The sequence below is a fragment of the Aplidium turbinatum genome, chromosome 14, assembly GCF_918807975.1.
Source record: "Aplidium turbinatum chromosome 14, kaAplTurb1.1, whole genome shotgun sequence".
NCBI lineage: Eukaryota > Metazoa > Chordata > Ascidiacea > Aplousobranchia > Polyclinidae > Aplidium > Aplidium turbinatum.
The window spans coordinates 912,485-934,376 of record NC_137485.1 but is presented as its reverse complement, the minus strand read 5'-3'; the positions used below and the strand labels follow the sequence as shown (position 1 = coordinate 934,376).

Below are 21,892 nucleotides of genomic sequence, written 5' to 3'. Positions count from 1 at the left end.
AGACCGTAAAATACAAAAAGAATTTAAATGCACGATACCGTAGCTGTACGAGTATATGAAGTCCAAAAGTCCACAAAACTTGCTTGGATTCGTTCACTTGAATCTTCAAGCACAGATGGATTGTCTTCAATCTTCTTTCTTGCCAATGAATGTCAAAGTTGTTTTCCTTCAGAACCAACAAAGAAACGCCTTTAATTTTTAGCTTGAAGTTCTTCAGTACCAACTGAGAAGAAATGTCTTTAATTTTCTTTTGCTTCTGTAGACTACCAACCAACAAGATCTTCTTTTATTATTTCTTGCTTCTAAGTGCTTTCTTGGCCTACCAACTAACAAGCCACGTCTTTATTTTTTATGTCTTGCCTGTGCTTCCGTACAAACACTAGCCAGAGAATCGTCTTTATTTTTTATGGTTACAACGGTAAACCATAATCTCTTCGTGGGAAAATTGTAACGTAAGATTCCCGAATCCGTTCGTCTGTATGTAATGACCGAAAAAGAAACACTCTTTGAAACGTCTTTTCAAAAAGTGTATTCCTGTAAAATTAGCCCGCGGCTATCGAAATCGAGATGCAACGCCGTACACCTCTAAAAACTGTCACTACAATACAAACTACTTAGATAAAGACGGAATTTTTGTCCAGCTAGCAAGCACTAAGCAAACAGTTAAATGTGCGACTAACTCTCAAGCAACCATTTCACGAATGACCAGAATAGATATCAATATCTCAAATTCACGTATGCAGTTCTGTGACGCAATAGTGAAAGACATTGTCATGCAATTCAAAACAGGTGTTCAAAGCTGGTAATCCAATGTTTCATGTTTAAACAGGTTTCAAACTGAAACAGGTTTAAACAGGTTTGACACAAGTCTTATGAACGATGGTGCAATTTTGGCACATTTTCTAGCAACTTCCATGACGTAATATTCAGTAGACTTGAACGGTTTTTATATGACGTTTGATTAGGTGAACAATTGTCTGGAACACCCCTATACATCAAATTTTAACTGCATGCACGAAAAAATGCTTTAGGAAGAATTGTTTTACGAAGAATTAATTTTACGAACAATTGTTTTACGAACAATTGCTTACGAACAATTGCTTTACGAACAATTGCTTACGAACAATTTGTCGGACACCGTTGTGCTCGGAGTGCTAAAGCAGTGCACTTGTAATCAAGCTGTATGGTTGTTTTTTAAGGTTTTCTTAACACCGAGACCAATCAGCATAATAATTGTGTTACGGTATTTTTTGTTTTTATACTCAAATAATTTTTGAAAATTTCACTTAGCTGCCCTTTTTTTCTGTTTGTTTTCTAAATTTTAAAATTTTACTAACGTGTTGCGACCATGTCATGTTTTAAACTGATTGTCCTGTTTCTGTGTCATGCACGTTATAACGTCCGCGTTTTGTCATTTTTATCTTTTTCTATACCTCTGATATGTTTGGCATATATTGTTTTTCTTTATAATTGTCAGAAATAAAAACAAACTGAACTGAATAAAGTTTTAGATTGGAAACTCTATTTTGACAATCTTTACTCTTCGTTTGCAACTTTGCATAATGCATTCAGTGCTTCCACTTTGGTGGAAATTACCACAAATGTGGAAATTTCATCATGCTTGTGGTAAAAATGTGGTAATGAAAAATTTGTGGTAATTCAGTGGTAATATGGAAATTTTGTGTGGAAATGTTGCCAAAATGTGGAAATTAAAAGTTTGACATAAAATACTATCAATAAATAAGAGCATTTAAACTGTCGTTGTTGAAACTTCCGAAATCAAACAGATATGCAAAAAAAAAATACTTATAATAGCATGCGACTAGGATGTTCGGCTGTTTTCGGTTTGATTTTGGAATGTGTCCTGACTTTGAATGTTCGCTTCCTTCCTCTCTCTCTCTTCTATGTAATGTAGGCTACTAGTGTATTTATCGTGATATTTGAGAAAAAAATAAACCATTGATTGATTGAACCGAGGGTGACAAGTCATAGTCAAAGTGTCTTTCAGATTCTAGCTGCGGTGTCAAATACAGTACTTTGCTTACTTATTTCGAACGCTTTAATAAACTGAGTAGTTATTTTAGACCTTATGTTACACTATAGCCTATAGTGTAAATATAACCAAATAATAGCATTGCCGGATAAAGAATTCTGTCCTACTTTGAGGAAACTTTGCAACTGTTGAAAACAAAAACTTGTATTTTGGAAACTTTTTTAAGTTCTGGGTAAAGATCAAAACCCTTAGTACCTTACCTTAACCCTTCCTAACTTTAATCCTAACTCTGGCAACACCTGATTGTAATAATAGCAACAAGTGGGTAAAAATAGCCACTTTGTTAATGTAAAAGTAAGTCGAAATACGGTTAAAATCGTGAAGAAAATCACAGTAAAATATGTGGTAATCTGAGGACATATGTGGTAATGCAAGTGGTAATCTAGCTTTGTAAAAGTGGAAGCACTGAATGCATTAATTAAGTGCCGTAGGCTACGGTATCAAACTTTATGAGTCTTGGCATTTAGCATTGATCAATTTTTGTGCAATGCAGGGGGAGCGTGTATGAGCTGTGTGTTTTGAAAACATGGAAAACGGAAACTAAAGCTTGACCACATAAGCAGGGGTACAAGTAATTTCAAAGCAAGATTTGCTACGAGGTTTTGGTTGTGTAGTGTTGTAGGGATGGTGATATGTAGGCATAGGCGCCGGGTTTTGAAAATTGCCGGGGGGGCAAACTTTCTAGCCGACTGATAGCTTACATTCAAAATGCTGATGTTTGTTTGTTAGCATTGATGTTTGTTTGCGTCTATCTGCCATTGTATATTGCCAAGCTTTATAATGTAGGTTCAGGCCTCGAAATTCACGGCGGACATGTCTGCTGTCACAGCATGTGATGTCCGCGGGAAGTACCATCTAGATCGGTCATATTTGTCCGCCGAGAAATAACGCAAAACTAGCGATACAAATCGTCATTGCATAGCACGAACAATTGTTGCAATAATATATTTTCCAGCGCATTCTAGCGCGCATGTAGAAAATGTGAATACTGTATCCCTTAGCTTCCATTCAAGCAGGAAAACTTTCGATTTTGGTGCTGGTTTAGGATCGGCCGCCTTGGTTAGTGACGTCACAAAAATCTGTGACGTCATGCAAAAAACGCAACTACTTGTAGGAAGGGTGCAAAAACGCGGAATAGAAGTAAAAGCGGAAAGCCTATCGATTTTTAAATATTTGTAGGCATTATTATTGATCTAGCGCTAACTTAAACTATTACTATTTTGTACCAATTTGAATTTGTACCAATTTGAATTTTTACAATAAAAATACTTGCTTTATTAACGTAACAACTTTCACGTTTATATGTTATCTACAAAACGAGCAATCGTGGTTCAGTATAAGCCACCCACAGTTTGCTGTGATCGATGAATGCTGCCTCCACCAAATATGCTGTAGCTTTCTCATTTCTGCTCGGATTCTAACAATTTTACTATCGTTGGATGGCATTATGATTCATCTACTCGAATGGATTAATTGCCAGTCTAAAGTAGGCATTAAATTTATGTAGCGCTAACTTAAACTTTACTATTTTGTACCAATTCTCAGCAATTCAATTTTTACAATAAAAATACCAAACCAACACAAATCAAAAGAGTATGTCTTGGTTTATTCATATGTTAACTTTCACATTTATATCTAATCCACAAAACGAGCAATCGTTGTTCAAACGTAACCGCTCGACTAAGCTTTTTACCAAAACAATGCAAACACAAAGCGATCAGTTTCGAGTGTTCATTACAAGCCGCCCACAGTTTGACGCGATCGATGAATAGTGCCTCCACCAAATATGCTGTAGCTTTCTCATTTCTGCTCGGATTCTAACAATTTTACTATCGTTGGATGGCATTATGCTTCATCTACCCGAATGGATTAATTGCCAATCTAAAGTAGGCACTATATTTATGTAGCGCTAACTTAAACTTTACTATTTTGTACCAATTCTCAGCAATTCATTTTTTACAATAAAAATACCAAACCAACACAAATTAAAAGAGTATGTCTTGGTTTATTCATATGTTAACTTTCACATTTATATCTAATCCACAAAACGAGCAATCGTTGTTCAAACGTAACCGCTCGACGAAGCTTTTTTCCAATGCATTTTTCAAGGCGATTCGATCGTGGTTCAGTATAAGCCGCCCACAGTTTCATGTGATCGATCAATACTGCCTCCACCAAATATGCTGTAGCTTTCTCATTTCTGCTCGGATTTTGACAATATTCCTATCGTTGGAAAGCATGATGCCTCACCTACCCGAATGGATTAATTGCCAGTCTAAAGTAGGCATTACATTTATGTAGCGCTAACTTAAACTTTACTATTTTGTACCAATTCTCAGCAATTCAATTTTTACAATAAAAATACCAAACCAACACAAATCAAAAGAGTATGTCTTGGTTTATTCATATGTTAACTTTCACATTTATATCTAATCCACAAAACGAGCAATCGTTGTTCAAACGTAACCGCTCGACTAAGCTTTTTACCAAAACAATGCAAACACAAAGCGATCAGTTTCGAGTGTTCATTACAAGCCGCCCACAGTTTGATGCAATCGGTGAATAGTGCCTCCACCAAATATGCTGTAGCTTTCTCATTTCTGCTCGGATTTTGACAATATTCCTATCGTTGGAAAGCATGATGCCTCACCTACCCGAATGGATTAATTGCCAGTCTAAAATAGGCATTACATTTATGTAGCGCTAACTTAAACTTTAATATTTTGTACCAATTCTCAGCAATTCATTTTTTACAATAAAAATACCAAACCAACACAAATTAAAAGAGTATGTCTTGCTTTATTCAAATGTTAACTTTCACATTTATATCTAATCCACAAAACGAGAAATCGTTGTTCAAACGTAGCCGCTCGATGAAGCTTTTTTGACAATTTTACTGATGTTGGAAAGCACGATACTGCATCTACCCGAATCAATTGGTTGCATGTCCATTGTCCAAGGCAGTAGCGTATTTAGAGGGTAGGATAAAGGGCGATGGCCTCCCCCTAATGATCAGGTAAAAAAATAAAATACAAATTTTGCGAAAAAAAAAGTTGTAGCGCAATAATTGCTTGGATGATTCATCCTAGCGCGGGGGGCGGGGAATACTTTTTGCAATGTAATTTATCAACAGTTTTTCTTCCTTTTCTTGACAATTGCATGGCACAAATTCACGATAGATTCAATGAGCACTGCTCAGCTTTTAAAGTCAGCACATTTCTGCTTTCATTGATTCATGAAGATGAGGTCTGCACGATCGACGAGATTTTCGACTTCTACCATGGAATGCTGGATGTTGAACCAAGCAATTGCTTTGCAGCTACTATTGAATTGCGAAGATGGAGAGCGAATTGGCTTGCAGTTTCTGTGGATAAACGACCTGCGACTCTTGTGGATGCGTATCAAGCGGCTGAACAACTCGGCACTTATCCGATTATCCATAAATTATTACTTCGAATCTTTGCTACGCTTCCAGTTACAACTGCCTCCAATGAGCGATGTTTCAGTTCACTAAAGTACCTGAAAAATTATTACCGCACGACCATGACCGAGCCACGTTTGGATGGTCTAGCTCAGATGTATTTAAATAAGGATATTGTACTCGAGCATGATGCAGTCATTGATATATTTGCCAAGCACAGCCATCGCATTAAACTGTAAATTGTCATTGCGAATCGCAGAGAATGTTCAAAAGGTATTCGAGGTCGGGAAGACTAACTTATTGTTTATGTTCTGAAGTGTTTCATATCTTTCGTTGGTTCATTGATCGGAACAGTAACTTACATCTGCGGATTCGCTCTTGATTTTGGACCCTCTCTCCCCTTATCTGACAGTTTCAGCTAACCCCCTCCCCCCGTTCTGACGCATCATATGACATTTTGATATACCCCACCCCTATTTAAAGGCTCAAACAAGTCTAATTTCAACCCAAGTAGAATAAATTTAAACCAAGTAACTGCCATTTTCATCAAGTTTGAGCTTTCTGTGTACTACCGTTGACTACCCCGTGTGTACTACCCCCAGACCCCCATTGGACTCCAGCCGCCGATTCAGCCGCTGCGCGGCTGACTGACACAATGTCTTGGCCTCCCCCTAACAAAATTTCTAAATACGCCACTGGTCCAAGGTATACAGTACATTTATCTAACGCTAATTTAAACTTTACTATTATAACATCAATTACTCCAAAAGTGATATGACATTTGGACAACACCATGAACTCCAAACAGACTTAAGCAATGATATCCATATGCAGACAATAGGCAAAAAGTGTTTACTAATTCCTTTTAATTGAATCTTGCTTGAACATTTTTAAATGTTCCAGACATGTTGGATCAATGTGCTTGGCCTACGCAGTTCTTGAAGTCAAGATTCAGTTGGTCAAGCAAAAATAGTAGGCTACACATTTAGCCAAACGCAGCAGCACCACTTTTCAAGATTAAACAATAGAAACCCGTTAATGATGCAGAAATCAGTAGTCTAAACAACATCAAATTTTACGTCTTGAAGCAGTTTAACATCGCCTGTCTTAATACGAGAAGTAGAATGGGGTGACTTTGGTCCAGTTATGAGACACCGCTTACTTTAATTTTACAATGGTTCTGGGAGAAAACTTTAATTAACCCATATTGAGGGCTATCAAGAGCCCTTACATGTTACCAAGTTTGAAGTCATTTGGTCCATGCGTAGAGTTAGAAAAAAAAAAAAAACTATAAGTGGTTTTCACTCCAGTGTTTTCAAAAACTATAAGCAGTAATCTTTTTTCAAGACATGCTCATTGCCAACCCCAAAAAGGGGTGTCACTGGCCCCTTTCAGAGTTTTTAAAATACTTTCAACAATCAGCACTCGTGATTACGTATCAAATATCAAGTTAATCGAACGAAAATGTACCACTATGGCCTGGCACCTGGTTTCCGTTTGTATTTCCTATAGGTGTGGCACGAAGCAGCTAAATCCGTTTTCGGGATTTTGCTGTACTTCGTTACGTACCACAAACCTAAGTTGTTTCTGATAGAACACAAGGGTCGACTTGCCTTCGCTGAAAACCCCAACATCGGGAGCTCCCACTCTCGCATGTATGGCAACGTCGACCAACGGGTGTGAGGACTAGCGAACCTCCCCCGCATAGGCATGTCAATTTTTGAAATATTAATCTGCGCTCCATCAAGCCAAAATTGATGAAAATGGATACATAAATAGCGCTACATAAATATAGTGCCTACTTTAGATTGGCAATTAATCCATTCGGGTAGATGAAGCATAATGCCATCCAACGATAGTAAAATTGTTAAAATCCGAGCAGAAATGAGAAAGCTACAGCATATTTGGTGGAGGCACTATTCACCGATTGCATCAAACTGTGGGCGGCTTGTAATGAACACTGGAAACTGATCGCTTTGTGTTTGCATTGTTTTGGTAAAAAGCTTAGTCGAGCGGTTACGTTTGAACAACGATTGCTCGTTTTGTGGATTAGATATAAATGTGAAAGTTAACATATGAATAAACCAAGACATACTCTTTTAATTTGTGTTGGTTTGGTATTTTTATTGTAAAAAATGAATTGCTGAGAATTGGTACAAAATAGTAAAGTTTAAACCATCAGTTAATGGCTCCAGTGTTTATTTGTGAATTAGGGTTAACTGATTCGTATAGATGAAGCATAATGCCATCCAACGATAGTAAAATTGTTAGAATCCGAGCAGAAATGAGAAAGCTACAGCATATTTGGTGGAGGCACTATTCACCGATCACATCAAACTGTGGGCGGCTTATGCTGGACCACGATCGAATCGCCTTGAAAAATGCATTGGAAAAAAGCTTAGTCGAGCGGTTACGTTTGAACAACGATTGCTCGTTTTGTGGATTAGATATAAATGTGAAAGTTAACATATGAATAAACCAAGACATACTCTTTTAATTTGTGTTGGTTTGGTATTTTTATTGTAAAAAATGAATTGCTGAGAATTGGTACAAAATAGTAAAGTTTAAGTTAGCGCTAGATCAATATAATGCCTACTTTAAACTTACAACTAATGAATTCGGATAGATGCAGTATCGTGCTTTCCAACGATGATGAAATTTCTCAAATCCGAGCAGAAGTGAGAAAGCTACAGCATATTTGGTGGAGGCAGTATTCATCGATCACAGCAAACTGTGGGCGGCTTGTAATGAACACTGGAAACTGATCGCTTTGTGTTTGCATTGTTTTGGTAAAAAGCTTCTTCGAGCGGTTACGTTTGAACAACGATTGCTCGTTTTGTGGATTAGATATAAATGTGAAAGTTAACATTTGACTAAACCAAGACATACTCTTTTAATTTGTGTTGATTTGGTATTTTTATTGTAAAAAATGAAATGCTGAGAATTGGTACAAAATAGTAAAGTTTAAGTTAGCGCTACATAAATGTAATGCCTACTTTAGATTGGCAATTAATCCATTCGAGTAGATGAAGCATAATGCCATCCAACGATAGTAAAATTGTTAGAATCCGAGCAGAAATGAGAAAGCTACAGCATATTTGGTGGAGGCAGTATTCATTGATCACAGCAAACTGTGGGCGGGTTATACTGAACCACGATCGAATCGCCTTGAAAAATGCATTGGAAAAAAGCTTCGTCGAGCGGTTACGTTTGAACAACGATTGCTCGTTTTGTAGATAACATATAAACGTGAAAGTTGTTAGGTTAATAAAACAAGACATACTCTTTTAATTTGTGTTGGTTTGGTATTTTTATTGTAAAAATTGAATTGCTGAGAATTGTTACAAAATAGTAAAGTTTAAGTTAGCGCTACATAAATATAGTGCCTACTTTAGATTGGCAATTAATTCATTCGAGTAGATGAAGCATAATGCCATCCAACGATAGTAAAATTGTTAGAATCCGAGCAGAAATGAGAAAGCTACAGCATATTTGGTGGAGGCAGCATTCATCGATCACAGCAAACTGTGGGCGGCTTATACTGAACCACGATTGCTCGTTTTGTAGATAACATATAAACGTGAAAGTTGTTACGTTAATAAAGCAAGTATTTTTACTGTAAAAATGAATTGCTGAGAATTGGTACAAAATAGTAACAGTTTAAGTTAGCGCTAGATCAATAATAATGCCTACAAATATTTAAAAATCAATAGGCATTCCGCTTTTACTTCTATTCCGCGTTTTTGCACCCTTCCTAAAAGTAGTGGCGTTTTTTGCATGACGTCACAGATTTTTGTGACGTCACTAACCAAGGCGGCCGATCCTAAACCAGCACCTCGATTTTTGCGTTGCTTCAACGATTGATGACATTGACTCAGCGTAACAAAGGTGAATTCTTCGCTAAGAATCGATAGGAGTACAGGTACTTCTACACTCATCACGCGCAATTTAGTTCAAGTTTTACGTCACAATGTCTGGCTTTGATCTCCGAGTAATAATGATACGGCAAGGTTGGTTACTAAATTAGATTATACGAGTAGGCTATTACAGCAAGATGCAACAAAATTTGTTAAGTTTTGGTATTACAGTAAGAAAGAAAAGACCCAAGGAAAATCCACTTTCGCTCACATGACACGCAAAAATAAACTTAAGGAAAAAAGCCTGTGAAACTTTGCACAGCAGAAAATAGTAGCGTTGGTGTAGAAATTTTCCGACTCCTGCCCAGAGTATTGTGACGCACTAAGCCACATGACCTCGTTCGGGGGAAGTTAATCAGTTATGCGACGTATTGACCAGCTACACGGCCCTTTGACTCTTCAAGCGCAAGTCGTTGGTCTGATGAAAGCCTTTCAGAGTGACTTTACTGATTTTTTAAAAAGCCTTCTAAAACCGTAGTTATAGTTCTGAAATGGCGAAGAATTATTATCAAGATAAAGTGATTAAGCATGACGATCGACAGCTAAAACTGGTGTGTCCGCCGTGAGACTTGATTTGTCCGCCGAGATAGCTGCTCAGACCGGACATGTTTGTCCGCCGTCAACAAAAACGAATTTCGAGGCCTGTAGGCTACTTCGAATTATATGCTGGTCACTTTGAACTTTAGCTCTTAATACGCGTAGATACTAAACTGAGCAAACTGCACCTCGTTATTGACACTCCCAAGAAAAAACAAAGCAGAAGAAATCAAGAAAAACGTTTTTCAATCATTGTTACTATGCTTCAACGGCACCATGCTGGCGTTTATCAGCTGCCGTACTTCTGTTTCTTTTGTTATCTCAGGAGCAGCGCTCTTGTTGCAACAAGTAGATCTTTTAATTGAGATCGATTCGCAATGAAGGTCAAACTGACGCAAATTTGAACTTACAAACATTTGTTTTAGAATTTTTTAAAACTAATTTGCGGGGGGCAGCCACCCCGAGCTAAATTCATGGGGGGGGCTCCGCCCCCCCGGAGTCGGCGCCTATGTATGTAGGGATGGGCAAAATAGAATAATTAGCTATTCTAGAATATTCTAGAATACTGAAACCGAATATAGAATACAGATATCTATTCTAGAATAATTGACCGTTTTTACCATCAACACATTTTAATGATTTTACAAAAACAATGAACATCACAAAATTGCTTATTGCAGTGTAACAAATTTAGGCTTTTCAGATGTTGAAACGGGATCTCATCTTGGTGGCAGTTAGTGTAGGGCGATATATCGAATTAAAATTTTCGATACGATACGATATCTTTTCAATATTTATTTCAATTTCGTTCGATGTTTTAACTACCACAGCCCAGGGGCGCCGGAAGCGGGGGGGCAGGGGGGGCGGATGCCCCCCCTGCCCTCAATTTTTGTGCAGATGGAGGGGCAGGGGGGCAATAGTGCCCTTTTAAAGTCATGTAAGCTACTGCACATTTTGCAATATAACAATTTCTGCTATTCGCTTTTAGCCTAATTATAATCTTTCATTTTTGCCTCAAAATAATATTACGGCACAAAATTTTGCAACACAGTAGGCCTACAGGCCTTAAAACTCGTTTTTTTTTTTCGGCAGCCGTCGTGCCCTACCGGGAGCTCCCTCTCGGCAGATAAACCTGCGTGCTTTGAGGCCAAAATAAAAATAACGATATCACAAGTAAATAAAATTAAACTTGCAACAATGCGAAAATGATCACTTAGCGTTGTTGAAGTCTGGGCCTGGGCGACGTCCTACAATAGAATCGTTGCACTACGCAATAACTGCTTTATCAGGATTGTAATCCAGTACTGCGGGACCATCTGACGACACTCGCACGAGTGTCTCCAATGTGGCTGATTTTAAAGAAGTTCGCCACTCCCCTAGAATTCTGTTTAGCAACGAAAAACAACGTTCGACATGTGTTGACGATGACGCCAAGGTAATAAAATAAGTATTTCAATGATGTGAAGGACATTACTAAACGAAGCATGATTTTTGCAAAATATGATCAAAAAATGTTTTCCCTTTGGATGTCAACTAACCTAGTTCTCCTTTTTAACTACGATTCAACGTCCGACAACATCGAATCGACATAAAAACGACAATATTGCCAGGGGATGTAAATTAGCACTTCGGATTAAGACTTTGTTAAAATAAACGTCGGGAATTACAAACAAGACTGACAGCGCTGGTGATCGCAGATGAATATATTCCATCTGTTTAATTGTATCCGAAGTAAAACGCAATAAGCTACTTCGGCATTGATGCTCAAAGCGATATTTTTAGGATTCAACCATTGGGATGCATGTTGTATGAAATATTTCAAGACAGCATTGAACACGGGTTCATCAATTTTTTGTATTCAAGCGGCAAATCTCTTGTGAACATTATATACAATTGAGAGACCATCAGCTGAGGAAGGTTCAAGGTGAATGGCTGAAAATATTGGTGAATAAATGCAAACGGTATACAAAACTATACGCTGGATTTTTTCAAGTTGTTGAGGTTCAACACTGCATGCAAATATATAATATACCAGTATTTTTACCGGAGGAGACCGGAAGGTCGAAACGGTGTGCACTGTCTGGCGTCTGCAGTTACCAGTATTTTTAAATATCCATTCGCTGATAGTGATCCATCGCACATGGGAAAACTACAAGGTTTAGTCTTTAAAATGGTTGGTTGGTTTTGAATCTTTATGCTCGGACTGACAAAGCCTTGATTGGTTATTCCTGGTACTTTCGCATACTTGTAGAGGCTCTTGACACAGGGCCGGTTACCGAGATTGGCAGAGTGAAGTTTCCGATTGTTGAAGTCTTGTTGCTGGGGAATTATTCCATTCACTAGGTGCCGCTGAATGGAGAGCAGTCCTGAAATGCGTTGCTCAAGCGCACACCCCGAGAGTCGAACTTGCGCCGCGTGATTATGAGCCGAGCGTGTAACCACTGAGCTAACGGGGCGGAAATGATAGGAAGCTATTGTTGTCACAGAAACTTTCAGGTCATTTTTAGATCACTGGGCTTAAGTTTTGGTAGTTATTTAATTCTGTTGATCAAAGCACTACCGTTGGCTGCATTGCCAAGTAGTGAGAGCCCTTGAACGATACTCGAACGAGTGCAAACTTTCATCTTTAATTTGTATCAAAATGAAAAACCAGGAAGTTAGAGGAGGGGAAGTTGGCTAAAATTACTGGGTTACCAAATAATTGATGGTTAAAAATAATTTATTGAAATCCCCCCCTCCTTGCTGATTGGACCTGATGTGCTCCAATCAAGTGTTCAATTCCAATGGGGCCTTGCCGATTCACCATCTTGTGCTTTTGGCTCAAATTCTCAGACTGCACACCACATTCTCTACCATTGTCCTGTATGTCACCCCAGGACAGATATGTGGACCTCACAACGCTCGATGAACACACAATCCATTGGCTGCCGCCCCTGGATGTAACAACGTGATCTGTGGCGACCTCAAACACAAGAAAAAGAAGTGTTCAATTGACTGTAATGTTTGTTTTTTATTTTGCTCTGCCAGAACTTCATTTGACAATAACGCATTGTTGTACTTTGGTTATTTTATAGCTGATATTTTGTTTGAGTTTTTAAAGCATTTGTTGACATTAACTTGATGTCTGTTCAATGTTAGTGGCATTGGTATGGATGAAGTTGATCAAATTATCTTGACATCATTTGCAAACATTGGCTGGTGAGTTGACTTCATCATTTGGTTTCGTGGCTATGCTGCTGAGATATAACCACATTGCTCATCCTGGATGCGCCTTCATACCGATCTTTCAAACATGTTTTCAACTTTGCATGGTTTGCTCATTTTCACTGGTATCTTAGTTTATCTCTTGTAGCTTATATTCATTGTTTCATCTTAATATGTTGGTGATAAATATTATGATAGTGGTAAGCCAAGAATTAGTTTGTTGTTTAGTTAGTTTCTTTTCACCTTCACCTAATTTAACAGTGGAAGTCTGATTGATCCAGTCTGGCTCAAGGTTAGCAATCAGCATTATGTGCCGTGCTCAAGGGATCTGCAAGTTCTGGCAGGGAATCGAACTCCTTACCTTTTGATTTGCCTTAAAGTTATATACTTGCCATCGACTTCCAAAGCCATGACGTTGTAATTTTTATTATTATTAATGGTTTCACTTAGGAACTGGCTAATGGCTATAATTAGAGCACCATGCATATAGCAGTTCCATTGAATAGGTTGTGTTGATGTCTTAATGTGCATTGCATTTCTTAATGAGCCTACCTGCAATTTGTGTTGGTTGATGTCATAGAACTGGGTTAAGCCATCCTTCATATATTTGTGATTTCAGTGAGTTTGCAGAGAGTCTTGAAAGCCTTAAGCAACTAACAACTGAAAATGTTGTCGAGGCGACCGTGAAATGTTTGAAGATTATTAATCCTGACTTGAAGATGTCTCCAATCTTCCCACCAGGTATGTAATATTAACGTGGATTTGTATTTAGCACTGTATCCATCACAGATATGCATTGGTAATGCTTTTCAGGGCTGATTTTTTTACATTGATTCAGCATCTGCCGATGTTGCATCAATGTGAAAATGATGTATGTTGCTGTCTGGGTATTTAGTGCTGTACCCATCACAGATATGTGTTGCTAATGCATGTCAGAACAAACAGTTGAAGCAATCTGTGGTTTGTAAACAGCTTTGTATGGATCCGACTGATGTTAAACACCTTGGTTGCCAGTTCAATAGGATTGCTGTTGCCAGGGTTGTGCCTGTGATATGCCCTTCACATAAACATTTGCGGACATGAAACGATAGACACAGATGTATTTGCTCTCAAGAGAACATTCCTGTTGCAAAGTTGGGCTATTTCATGTTGCTGTACAAGCTCATGATGTTGCCTGGTTGTAAGCGGGTGATTGATGTAGAGTTGACTCTTGAATGAGCGTCAGCCTGTTCTGGATGACTTCAAAGCGTAGGCCACGCTTCAAAGCCATGGATGCAACTAAATGGCCAAGTAGGCACCAAGATTATGGTTGAGTGAACAAACCTTTGCATTTTATTTCCAGGAATGTCCGCTCGGTTTCGTGTGGGAAGTGCAATCGCTCAAGCGTGTCAAAATGCTGGTTACCGTGGTAACATCGGCTATCAAACCTTCTTGTATTCATCTGAAAGTGAAATCCGAAAGATCTTCATGTTTCTCGTTGAGAAGCTCCCAAGGAAAGAAGGAGCGAAAGAGGATGGAGGTAGATGCTCAGAATATCATGTTGAAAAATGAACATGCAACTTTGTGTGAGATTTCCAGCTAGCGAGGCTTTTAGCCTAAAGACGGTTTTAATGAAAACTATGTTTACGGGCTTAGATTTAGCCGTGGTTGCCATGGTGACAACCCTAACCACCATTCACAAGCTTATGGTGTTGTTCAGTTTCAATCTGAAAGTCTTGTGTTCTACATCGTTGCAAATTACCTTTCAGCTTCCACTTCTGCTATGAAGAGAAACATCAGCCAAGTCCTGCTGGCACAGTGCGCCACCATGTGGATGCCGCCATACTGTCGAGCAAGGAAAAGAAACGTTCCGTTTCGGACCCAGAACCTTCGATTCCCTTCCATGAAAGACAGTGAGAAGACTGGTGAGTTGCTTTGTGGGCTTGATTTCATTCACACAACGCAAGTAGAATGGCAACTGAATTTCAAAGTTATTTTATTCCAATTATCCCAATGTTTCAACTTTTAATATTTTCTTTTTCGACTTAATGCTTTGATTCACTATAAACTTTAAAAGCTTATTTCGTGATGACAAACTGTTTTGAATTTATCTTTCACTCGGAATAATGACGAAACAATCTCTTCGTGATGTCATGTCTCTACAGCGCCACCTTTCATCCACCAGCAGCCATCCAACCGTGACGCTCTATCGCCGTCAGTTCTCGAAAGGAACGCGAACGACATCGCCCTGCAATACGTCGCTCCCACCTGGGTACGTCTGGTTCTACTACTTCTTACTTATGAGGCAACATCTCCCAATTGTTGCAATCAGTGCAATGTCTTCATATCAGGGCCTATGAGATCCACATGTTATGCAGGTCGAAACACTGGACAGTGATTTATGATGTGCTGTGCTGTTTAACAGTCACCACAAACACAGGCTTTTGAGTCACACAATCCCCAGATAAACATATTATGTTTGAAGCGACCAACACCAGTACGGAGGCGATTTAAAGTCACCCATTCTTTTCTCGGCAGGTCTGAGCCAGGTGGTACTATAGTGTCTGGTGTGACTTGGAGCTGATCGGGCGTGAGATGGTTAGAATAGTTTAGTTGGCCTTCACTAGTTCTAAAATGTCGATTTTAGCCTTGGCCAGGCCTTCCACATTCAACTGCAGCAAGGTGATGTCTTCCCATACGACAACTGAAGTTGCCCGCCCTGAACAGCTATTTGACATGAAGGGCGCATGCTCTGGGTCGGTATCACTCTGTACAGGATGTAGTTGCATCGAGCTTTGTGAGCTACAACTGCTGTCTCGATTTGTTGTCACTCGCTTGATTGCAAGAATCAATTACCAGGTCTCACCACTAAGAGGTTGACAACTTGAGCCCTGGGCACGTCTGGTTGTTAGGTCATCAATGATGACTCTGTTCATTTTGGTTACGAAACAATGTGTGACGTTACATAATTTGATTGGTTAGAAAGAATCGGCGGGAACGAAGAAACCACCCAAGCAGTCTTTCCAATGGAAGCTACAGGCAGCTCGCACAGGTCAGTGGTTGGAGTGATTTGTTGAAGCATTCCCTTCAACCTCGCTGCACCCTCAGAAGTTGGTTCTTCTTAGCCTCTGCTTGCCAAACCTAAAGTAATGACTTTTATTGATGCGACTAGCTCTTGTAAAACAAATACTTTCCTTCTCCTAAAAGTTGAGCAAATCAACTTACATTCTTATTATTTTATAAACTTCTATTGGAAGTGTTGACTTTTTCGTTATTTGACGTTGATCTTTCATCCAGGAACTCGCGAGTCTGTGTTGACTTCTACTTTCGATGACGTAATCAGTTTGTTGAGCGGGGAATCCCCAAGAAACAAGCAATCGAGATTCATGAATTCCAAGAAGCTGCAATTCACTGAAGTATGTTCTTTGTTGATGTTGCGCCAAATTGATGTATTCTCTTCTCGCATGGAAGTTTGTATTCTGCCCTCCTAGGTGATTGTGTGGTTATGAATGGATGTGGAGCGCCTGTTTGTGATGTTGCTTTTTTATTTGTTTATGTTTCATCACGTCTGAAGCTTCTCCGATGCATTGTTTTGTCACATTTCGACTGTTCAGCTAATTGTCTGCTCTTCTTTAGAACGAACTGGTCTTCAAGAAGCAGGCGGCCAGTAGACCCTCCGTTCCAAAGAAGCCCAACCACTTGAAGGGGGCCAAGAATGAGGCGGAAGCCGATGGGGGCGGCCATAAGGTAGGAAACGCGTGCAAAGATAAAGGATTAAAGAATTAAGAGCGCAAGCTTAAAGACTTTTCCATGTCGCGTGTCCCGTTTGCGCAATCACGTGACCACAATGATTCATTGTTGAAAAATAAAATATTAAGAAATGGCATCTTCTTGTGACGATGCAACCTGGATGCCACAGGAGGATGTAGAGAACGTCGGTGAAGTTCCTACTTCCAAAGATGGTAGAGATCCTGTTAAGGAGGAGACGATGGAGGAGAGGTTCAAGAGAGAGGAAGATGAGTTGGAAGAAGCTATAGAAGATGCTGAGAAGACACACCATCATCACCAGGAGGAGATGAAGACGATGCAGGCAGCTCTTCAACAGGTAGGAATGGTTTGAGCTTTCAGCGCAAAGTAAACTTCATGAAAAATTTACTGTAGATGATCATCATTTGTTGAGATGAAACTGTGATGCAAATGAATCATTAAGGATTGGATGCGCTGGCAGTTGATCATTAAGCGATAAAAAATGTCGGCCGATTAAATAGTTAATCCGCAGACTAAATTTTTCTCATGCCTTAATCATAATCCACTGATTAGATTCCCAGATTAGTGATCTAACGATAAACTTCAAAAGAACCTCAATTAATTAATCAGCCGATTAAAACATCCTCTGTTTGTACACCCAACCTTAATGCTATAATGTAAATGAAACACTTGAGGTTTACAATAGTTATTTTAAACGAGTACTTGTTCGTTCGATATAATTTGGTTTGTCTGCCACCTATGAAGATGCGCAACATATGAAACATCAACAAGTACGCCAACATTCTTGTTTGTTGAATGACGAACTAGAGTTGTCTTTGTTCACGTGCTAGCCTGGTCTTTATGGATCAACAATACACTAACAGTGCTCCATTGTGTCACTTGGGTGACAATCGGATGTTGCTTTCAGATAAAACTTGACATTTCGGACATAGAGGCGAATGTGGAAGAGGAGAAAGAGAAGCTGGAACTGAAGAAGAAAACGGTTTATCTTCTTCCCAACGCTGAGGAAAGCATGGAGAAGCTGAAGGTGTGTCCGTAGATGAGTTTTGTAATTCTCCTAGAGACTCCTCCTTTCAGCGAGGTTGTTCAATTGATAGGATCAAAACAATCTATAAACTAAATGTTGGATAGCGATAATTACTTGTTAAATTGTTGCTCATTGATTTTGTTTTTTGTCACTTCATGAACAGCATTTTTTAACGGTGAGATGGCGCAAATGAGGCGATTGCTTTCTAACCACGCGAACCTGCTTCAACTACCTGCTAAAGCTGATTGTTAAACAACACCGCTCACCCCTACTCTGGTGTAATTAATTGGGCTGTCGCAGTTGAAGAAAGAAAAGCGGCCAAGAGAGAGAAACTGGCCACTCTACTCTTGTTATATCACCATCCTCCAGCGCCCCCATGTTGGTTTGATGCGTAATGAATATCTGCAACAAATTTAGCTCGCACTTGAGAATATCCTTAAAAATAAAGTAACCTACACAAATGTTTGTGGGTTTGTGTTCGCTGATATAAGAAATGGCGGCGTCAACTCTAATTGTGTCGACGCAATGGCTCGTTCATGTTCTTGTTGTCACTATCTGCTTTGTAAAACTCTGAGGACAACGCGGGTCTGCGATGGTGATGGATATGAAATCAACTTGTTCATTTTTTTAGAATCTGATAGAAAGAAGCTCTGGAAGACTTCTCTCTCTCGCCAAGATGTGGGAAGAACGGAGAGTCCCAATGATCCAGGAGATTCGAGATTTAAGAAACAAGAATTCCTCAAACGAGGTAAGGACGCGTTGCTACGCAACAATCATTGTAACGCGTCGGCGGTGAAGTTGTGACGTCATTGTTCGTTTGACAGTTCGACTCTGAGAAGAAGTTGGAAGAAATAAAGGAACTCCGGAGGAGAATGAAAGACGCAGGAGATGAGACGAAGAAGAAGGAGCAGATGATCAAACAATTGGTGAGGCTCATAGGACTTTGCATGTTGAGATTCTTAATCATCCAGACTTGATCCGATCCCGCCATCTTTTCGTCTTGAAGCATTTTTCAGTTCAAACACTTCTCACCCGACGTTGGTGGAAACGAAGTTTATCATTTCTTTTAACTCATTACGTAACAGACGAGCGAGTTGGAGTCGTTGAAGCGCGACATTTCGCGGCAGTCGTACACGAAGCGCATCCTGGAGATCGTGTCCAGCATCCACAAGCAGAGGAAGGAGATTCAGCTCGTGATAGACGACATGAGAGGAGCTCAGAAACAGATGAACCAACTCCGGGACAGAACAGACCGAACGTTCACTGCCGCCGACGAGGCGATGTTTAAGGTTTGCTGGGCTGAGGACAACTGGGTTTGACGAATGATGCTTCATATTATTACACTGGCTCTCCATCAGAGGCCACTAGTGGTGTTTCCGTGCTTCTTTTATGTTTAATTTGTTACCTTTTCTTTTGTTGAGGGTGGCTGCTCGACTAGAAGACCTTCCAGGTCACTTCGCAGCCGCCCGTTGCAGTATCAATACATTCTACGTTATCGTTTGTCTTATCCGACTTTACTGAATATGTGTATTTATACTCGCAACAAAAAATAAATGTCAATCAGTAGGCCTACTTAGCTGTTAGTTTGGTTAAGGTGGCACTTCACTAGGCTTTTGGTAGCTTTTGGTAAAAATTAAAAGGTTAGATTTAAAAAAAGTCTTACATAGTCTTAATTTGTTACCTTTTCTTTTGTTGAGGGTGGCTGCTCGACTAGAAGACCTTCCAGGTCACTTCGCAGCCACCCGTTGCAGTATCCACACATTCTACGTTATCGTTTGTTTTATCTGACTTTGCTGAATATGTGTATTTGTACTCGCAACAAAATAAATGTCAATCAATCAATTGTAACTACGAGGCTTCCACGGAGCCATGCGATCATTATGAGTCGTCAATGGAATAGCGCACTGAAAGTCCCTGCTCGGGTTGAGGTGGAACTTTCGACATCCTTCGGACAACGATTATTCTGACCCAATCAGAAGCCGCCACGTGGCATGGTGGCCATTACTGTGTGACGCAATGTTTCTAATTATATTTCTTAAAAGTTGCCGGGTTGTTATGGCAATTTCTGATGCAGGACGCGAAAAAAGACGACAACATCCGGCAAGCATACAAGTACCTGGTCGCCCTGCACGATAACTGCCACGCTCTGGTGGACACCGTCGAACATACTGGCGCCATCATGCGGGAGATAAGGGAGCTCGAAGACCAGGTAACGTTGTCATGGCAACCGACGCTAGTTGTCATGACAACCGACGCTAGTTGTCATGACAACCGACGTTAGTTGTCGTGAACGTTCGAGATCTGCCCCAACTCGTGTCGCTCTGAATCGACCGTCAGCGCCTGAACAGGACTTTCCGTGACTCACTGCATTGGTTAACTCAGGTCCTAGTTGATGAAGATTCCCAATGGAATGAGCCTCCTATTCATTACCAACGCTATTGGCAACACTGGAACATTAAAGTTGAATTTTTGTTTTAGATCGAAATCGAAACAAAGAAGAACGCCGAAGACAACCTCCTCAAAATAATGAAAGATTACAAAGAAATGAAGAAGGAGAACAATGAATTGTTGAAACAGTTGAAGCAAAATTAATGGTTGCCCATTAACACCATAATTACATATTTTATTTTGTCCACCGCGCTGTTGGCTGCATCTAATCATACGCCATTTCTTGATGCATCGCAGAGCACGCCCGATTTGGTTGCTTTTCGACTTGACAGCTCCTCATAACGGTGAGCGTATTTGTAATCTGCAGGTCGCTGCAGCAGATTGAATGTTTTGATTGGTGGACGCTTTAAGCATAGAACAATTTTCTCTGTGAACCAGCTGACTGCAGTCGTTGTGACTCTTCTGGCACTCAGCCAGAGAGTTGATTCTTGCTTTAGACTTTGTTAATTACAGAATAAAGAGTGGTGGGAATCGAACCCACACCATCGAAATTACTATTCCCTAGCCCTAACCCTGTAGTCCACGCTGGCGACGGCGAAACTTTCAATTTATTTGCTTTCTAACTTGTATAGGTAAGGTCGCATGACTGCAATCAACTGATTTAAATCTTGCCTTCTGATTGGTTAATAAACCTCATCAAGCTGCAGCGACCTACAAATTACAAAGTCGCTAACGGGCCGTTTTGAAGACTGCAAATTTTTTGTAACTTAACTGAACACGCACTCGATCAGTTGCATGACCAAATGCTCCCATCACATCATCCTGGCTATATACATGTTCAACCTCAGTGATTGCGTTTAGACAGCACACGCAAACCTGGTCTTATAATCAAACTGATTGTTGGAGGCTACGTGTGGAAAGTTCTTTTTGGGGCCACAAAACCACCTATCGCATCTCATCACTGATCAATCCTCCTCTTCTTCTGTATTGATCCTCCAATATTATTTCATCTTCCCATTGATTTTTGTTTCGTTTATTTGAATTATTTTGTTGTTTCACAATGTCGATACTAACGACCTGTTTTAGCCTGATGCTGCGAAAGCGAATTGTACTAGCTTTCGAAACACAGTTCCCTAGTCATGTGCTATGACGAAATGGTGTTGAAGTCAGTGAGTCGTTCGTTTAATGTGGCTCTTTTATTTGGCTTGAGGCTGTTGGGTTTCTGACTTTGTTATATTTGAACCAATGCTAACCTGGCAATGCAATCTATCATCGAAGAAACTTAATTTCAATCTGATTCTTCAATTTAACTTCAGGGTCAACCCTCACCAATGCTGTGGCGTTGTGAGCGAAACTGGTCACGGCCTGTTCCACGTCACAAGAGAGTTGGTGATCACTGCATTTGATTCATCAGTTTATTTCGGCCAACGACAAAAATCAGTTACGTTGTTTATTGTCAATAATATATTTTAAAACAATAAATTGTGATTACAATGTTTCAGTTTCAATCCGTATTCTTACTGTCATCAGAACGGGACTAACATTATGCTACAATAGAAACTATTGTGCCAGAGAGTTTGTGACTTCATTGTAAAAAG

The 21,892-nt window shown here is 39.7% G+C and overlaps 1 protein-coding gene across 2 annotated transcripts; it reads left to right on the top strand.

Moving 5' to 3' along the window:
- Positions 1–12,844: 12,844 nt before the first annotated feature.
- Positions 12,845–21,864, top strand: LOC145783408 (coiled-coil domain-containing protein 22 homolog). 2 transcript variants are annotated; one of them, XM_082595276.1, is made up of 16 exons: positions 12,845–12,924; positions 13,067–13,126; positions 13,752–13,873; positions 14,475–14,651; positions 14,881–15,036; positions 15,277–15,383; positions 16,094–16,163; positions 16,409–16,527; positions 16,748–16,858; positions 17,031–17,216; positions 17,787–17,906; positions 18,538–18,654; positions 18,731–18,832; positions 18,992–19,195; positions 19,981–20,115; positions 20,385–21,864. In XM_082595276.1, exons 2-16 carry the CDS (start codon positions 13,077–13,079, stop codon positions 20,496–20,498), a joined length of 1,890 nt encoding a protein of 629 aa, XP_082451402.1. In that variant the 5' UTR covers positions 12,845–12,924; positions 13,067–13,076; the 3' UTR covers positions 20,499–21,864. The 2 variants fall into 2 exon arrangements, with proteins under 2 accessions (XP_082451402.1, XP_082451401.1); XM_082595275.1 differs by lacking the exon at positions 12,845–12,924 and having other exon boundaries at positions 13,001–13,126.
- The last annotated feature ends 28 nt before the right edge of the window (positions 21,865–21,892 follow it).

Excerpts from the sequence above, each read along its gene's own strand:
- LOC145783408 (XM_082595276.1), top strand. The coding sequence starts at position 13,077 with ATGGATGAAGTTGATCAAATTATCTTGACATCATTTGCAAACATTGGC. Across the intron at positions 13,127-13,751 it reads TCATTTGCAAACATTGGCTG|TGAGTTTGCAGAGAGTCTTG; the intron begins GTGAGTTGACTT and ends TTGTGATTTCAG. Across the intron at positions 17,217-17,786 it reads TGCAGGCAGCTCTTCAACAG|ATAAAACTTGACATTTCGGA; the intron begins GTAGGAATGGTT and ends TGTTGCTTTCAG.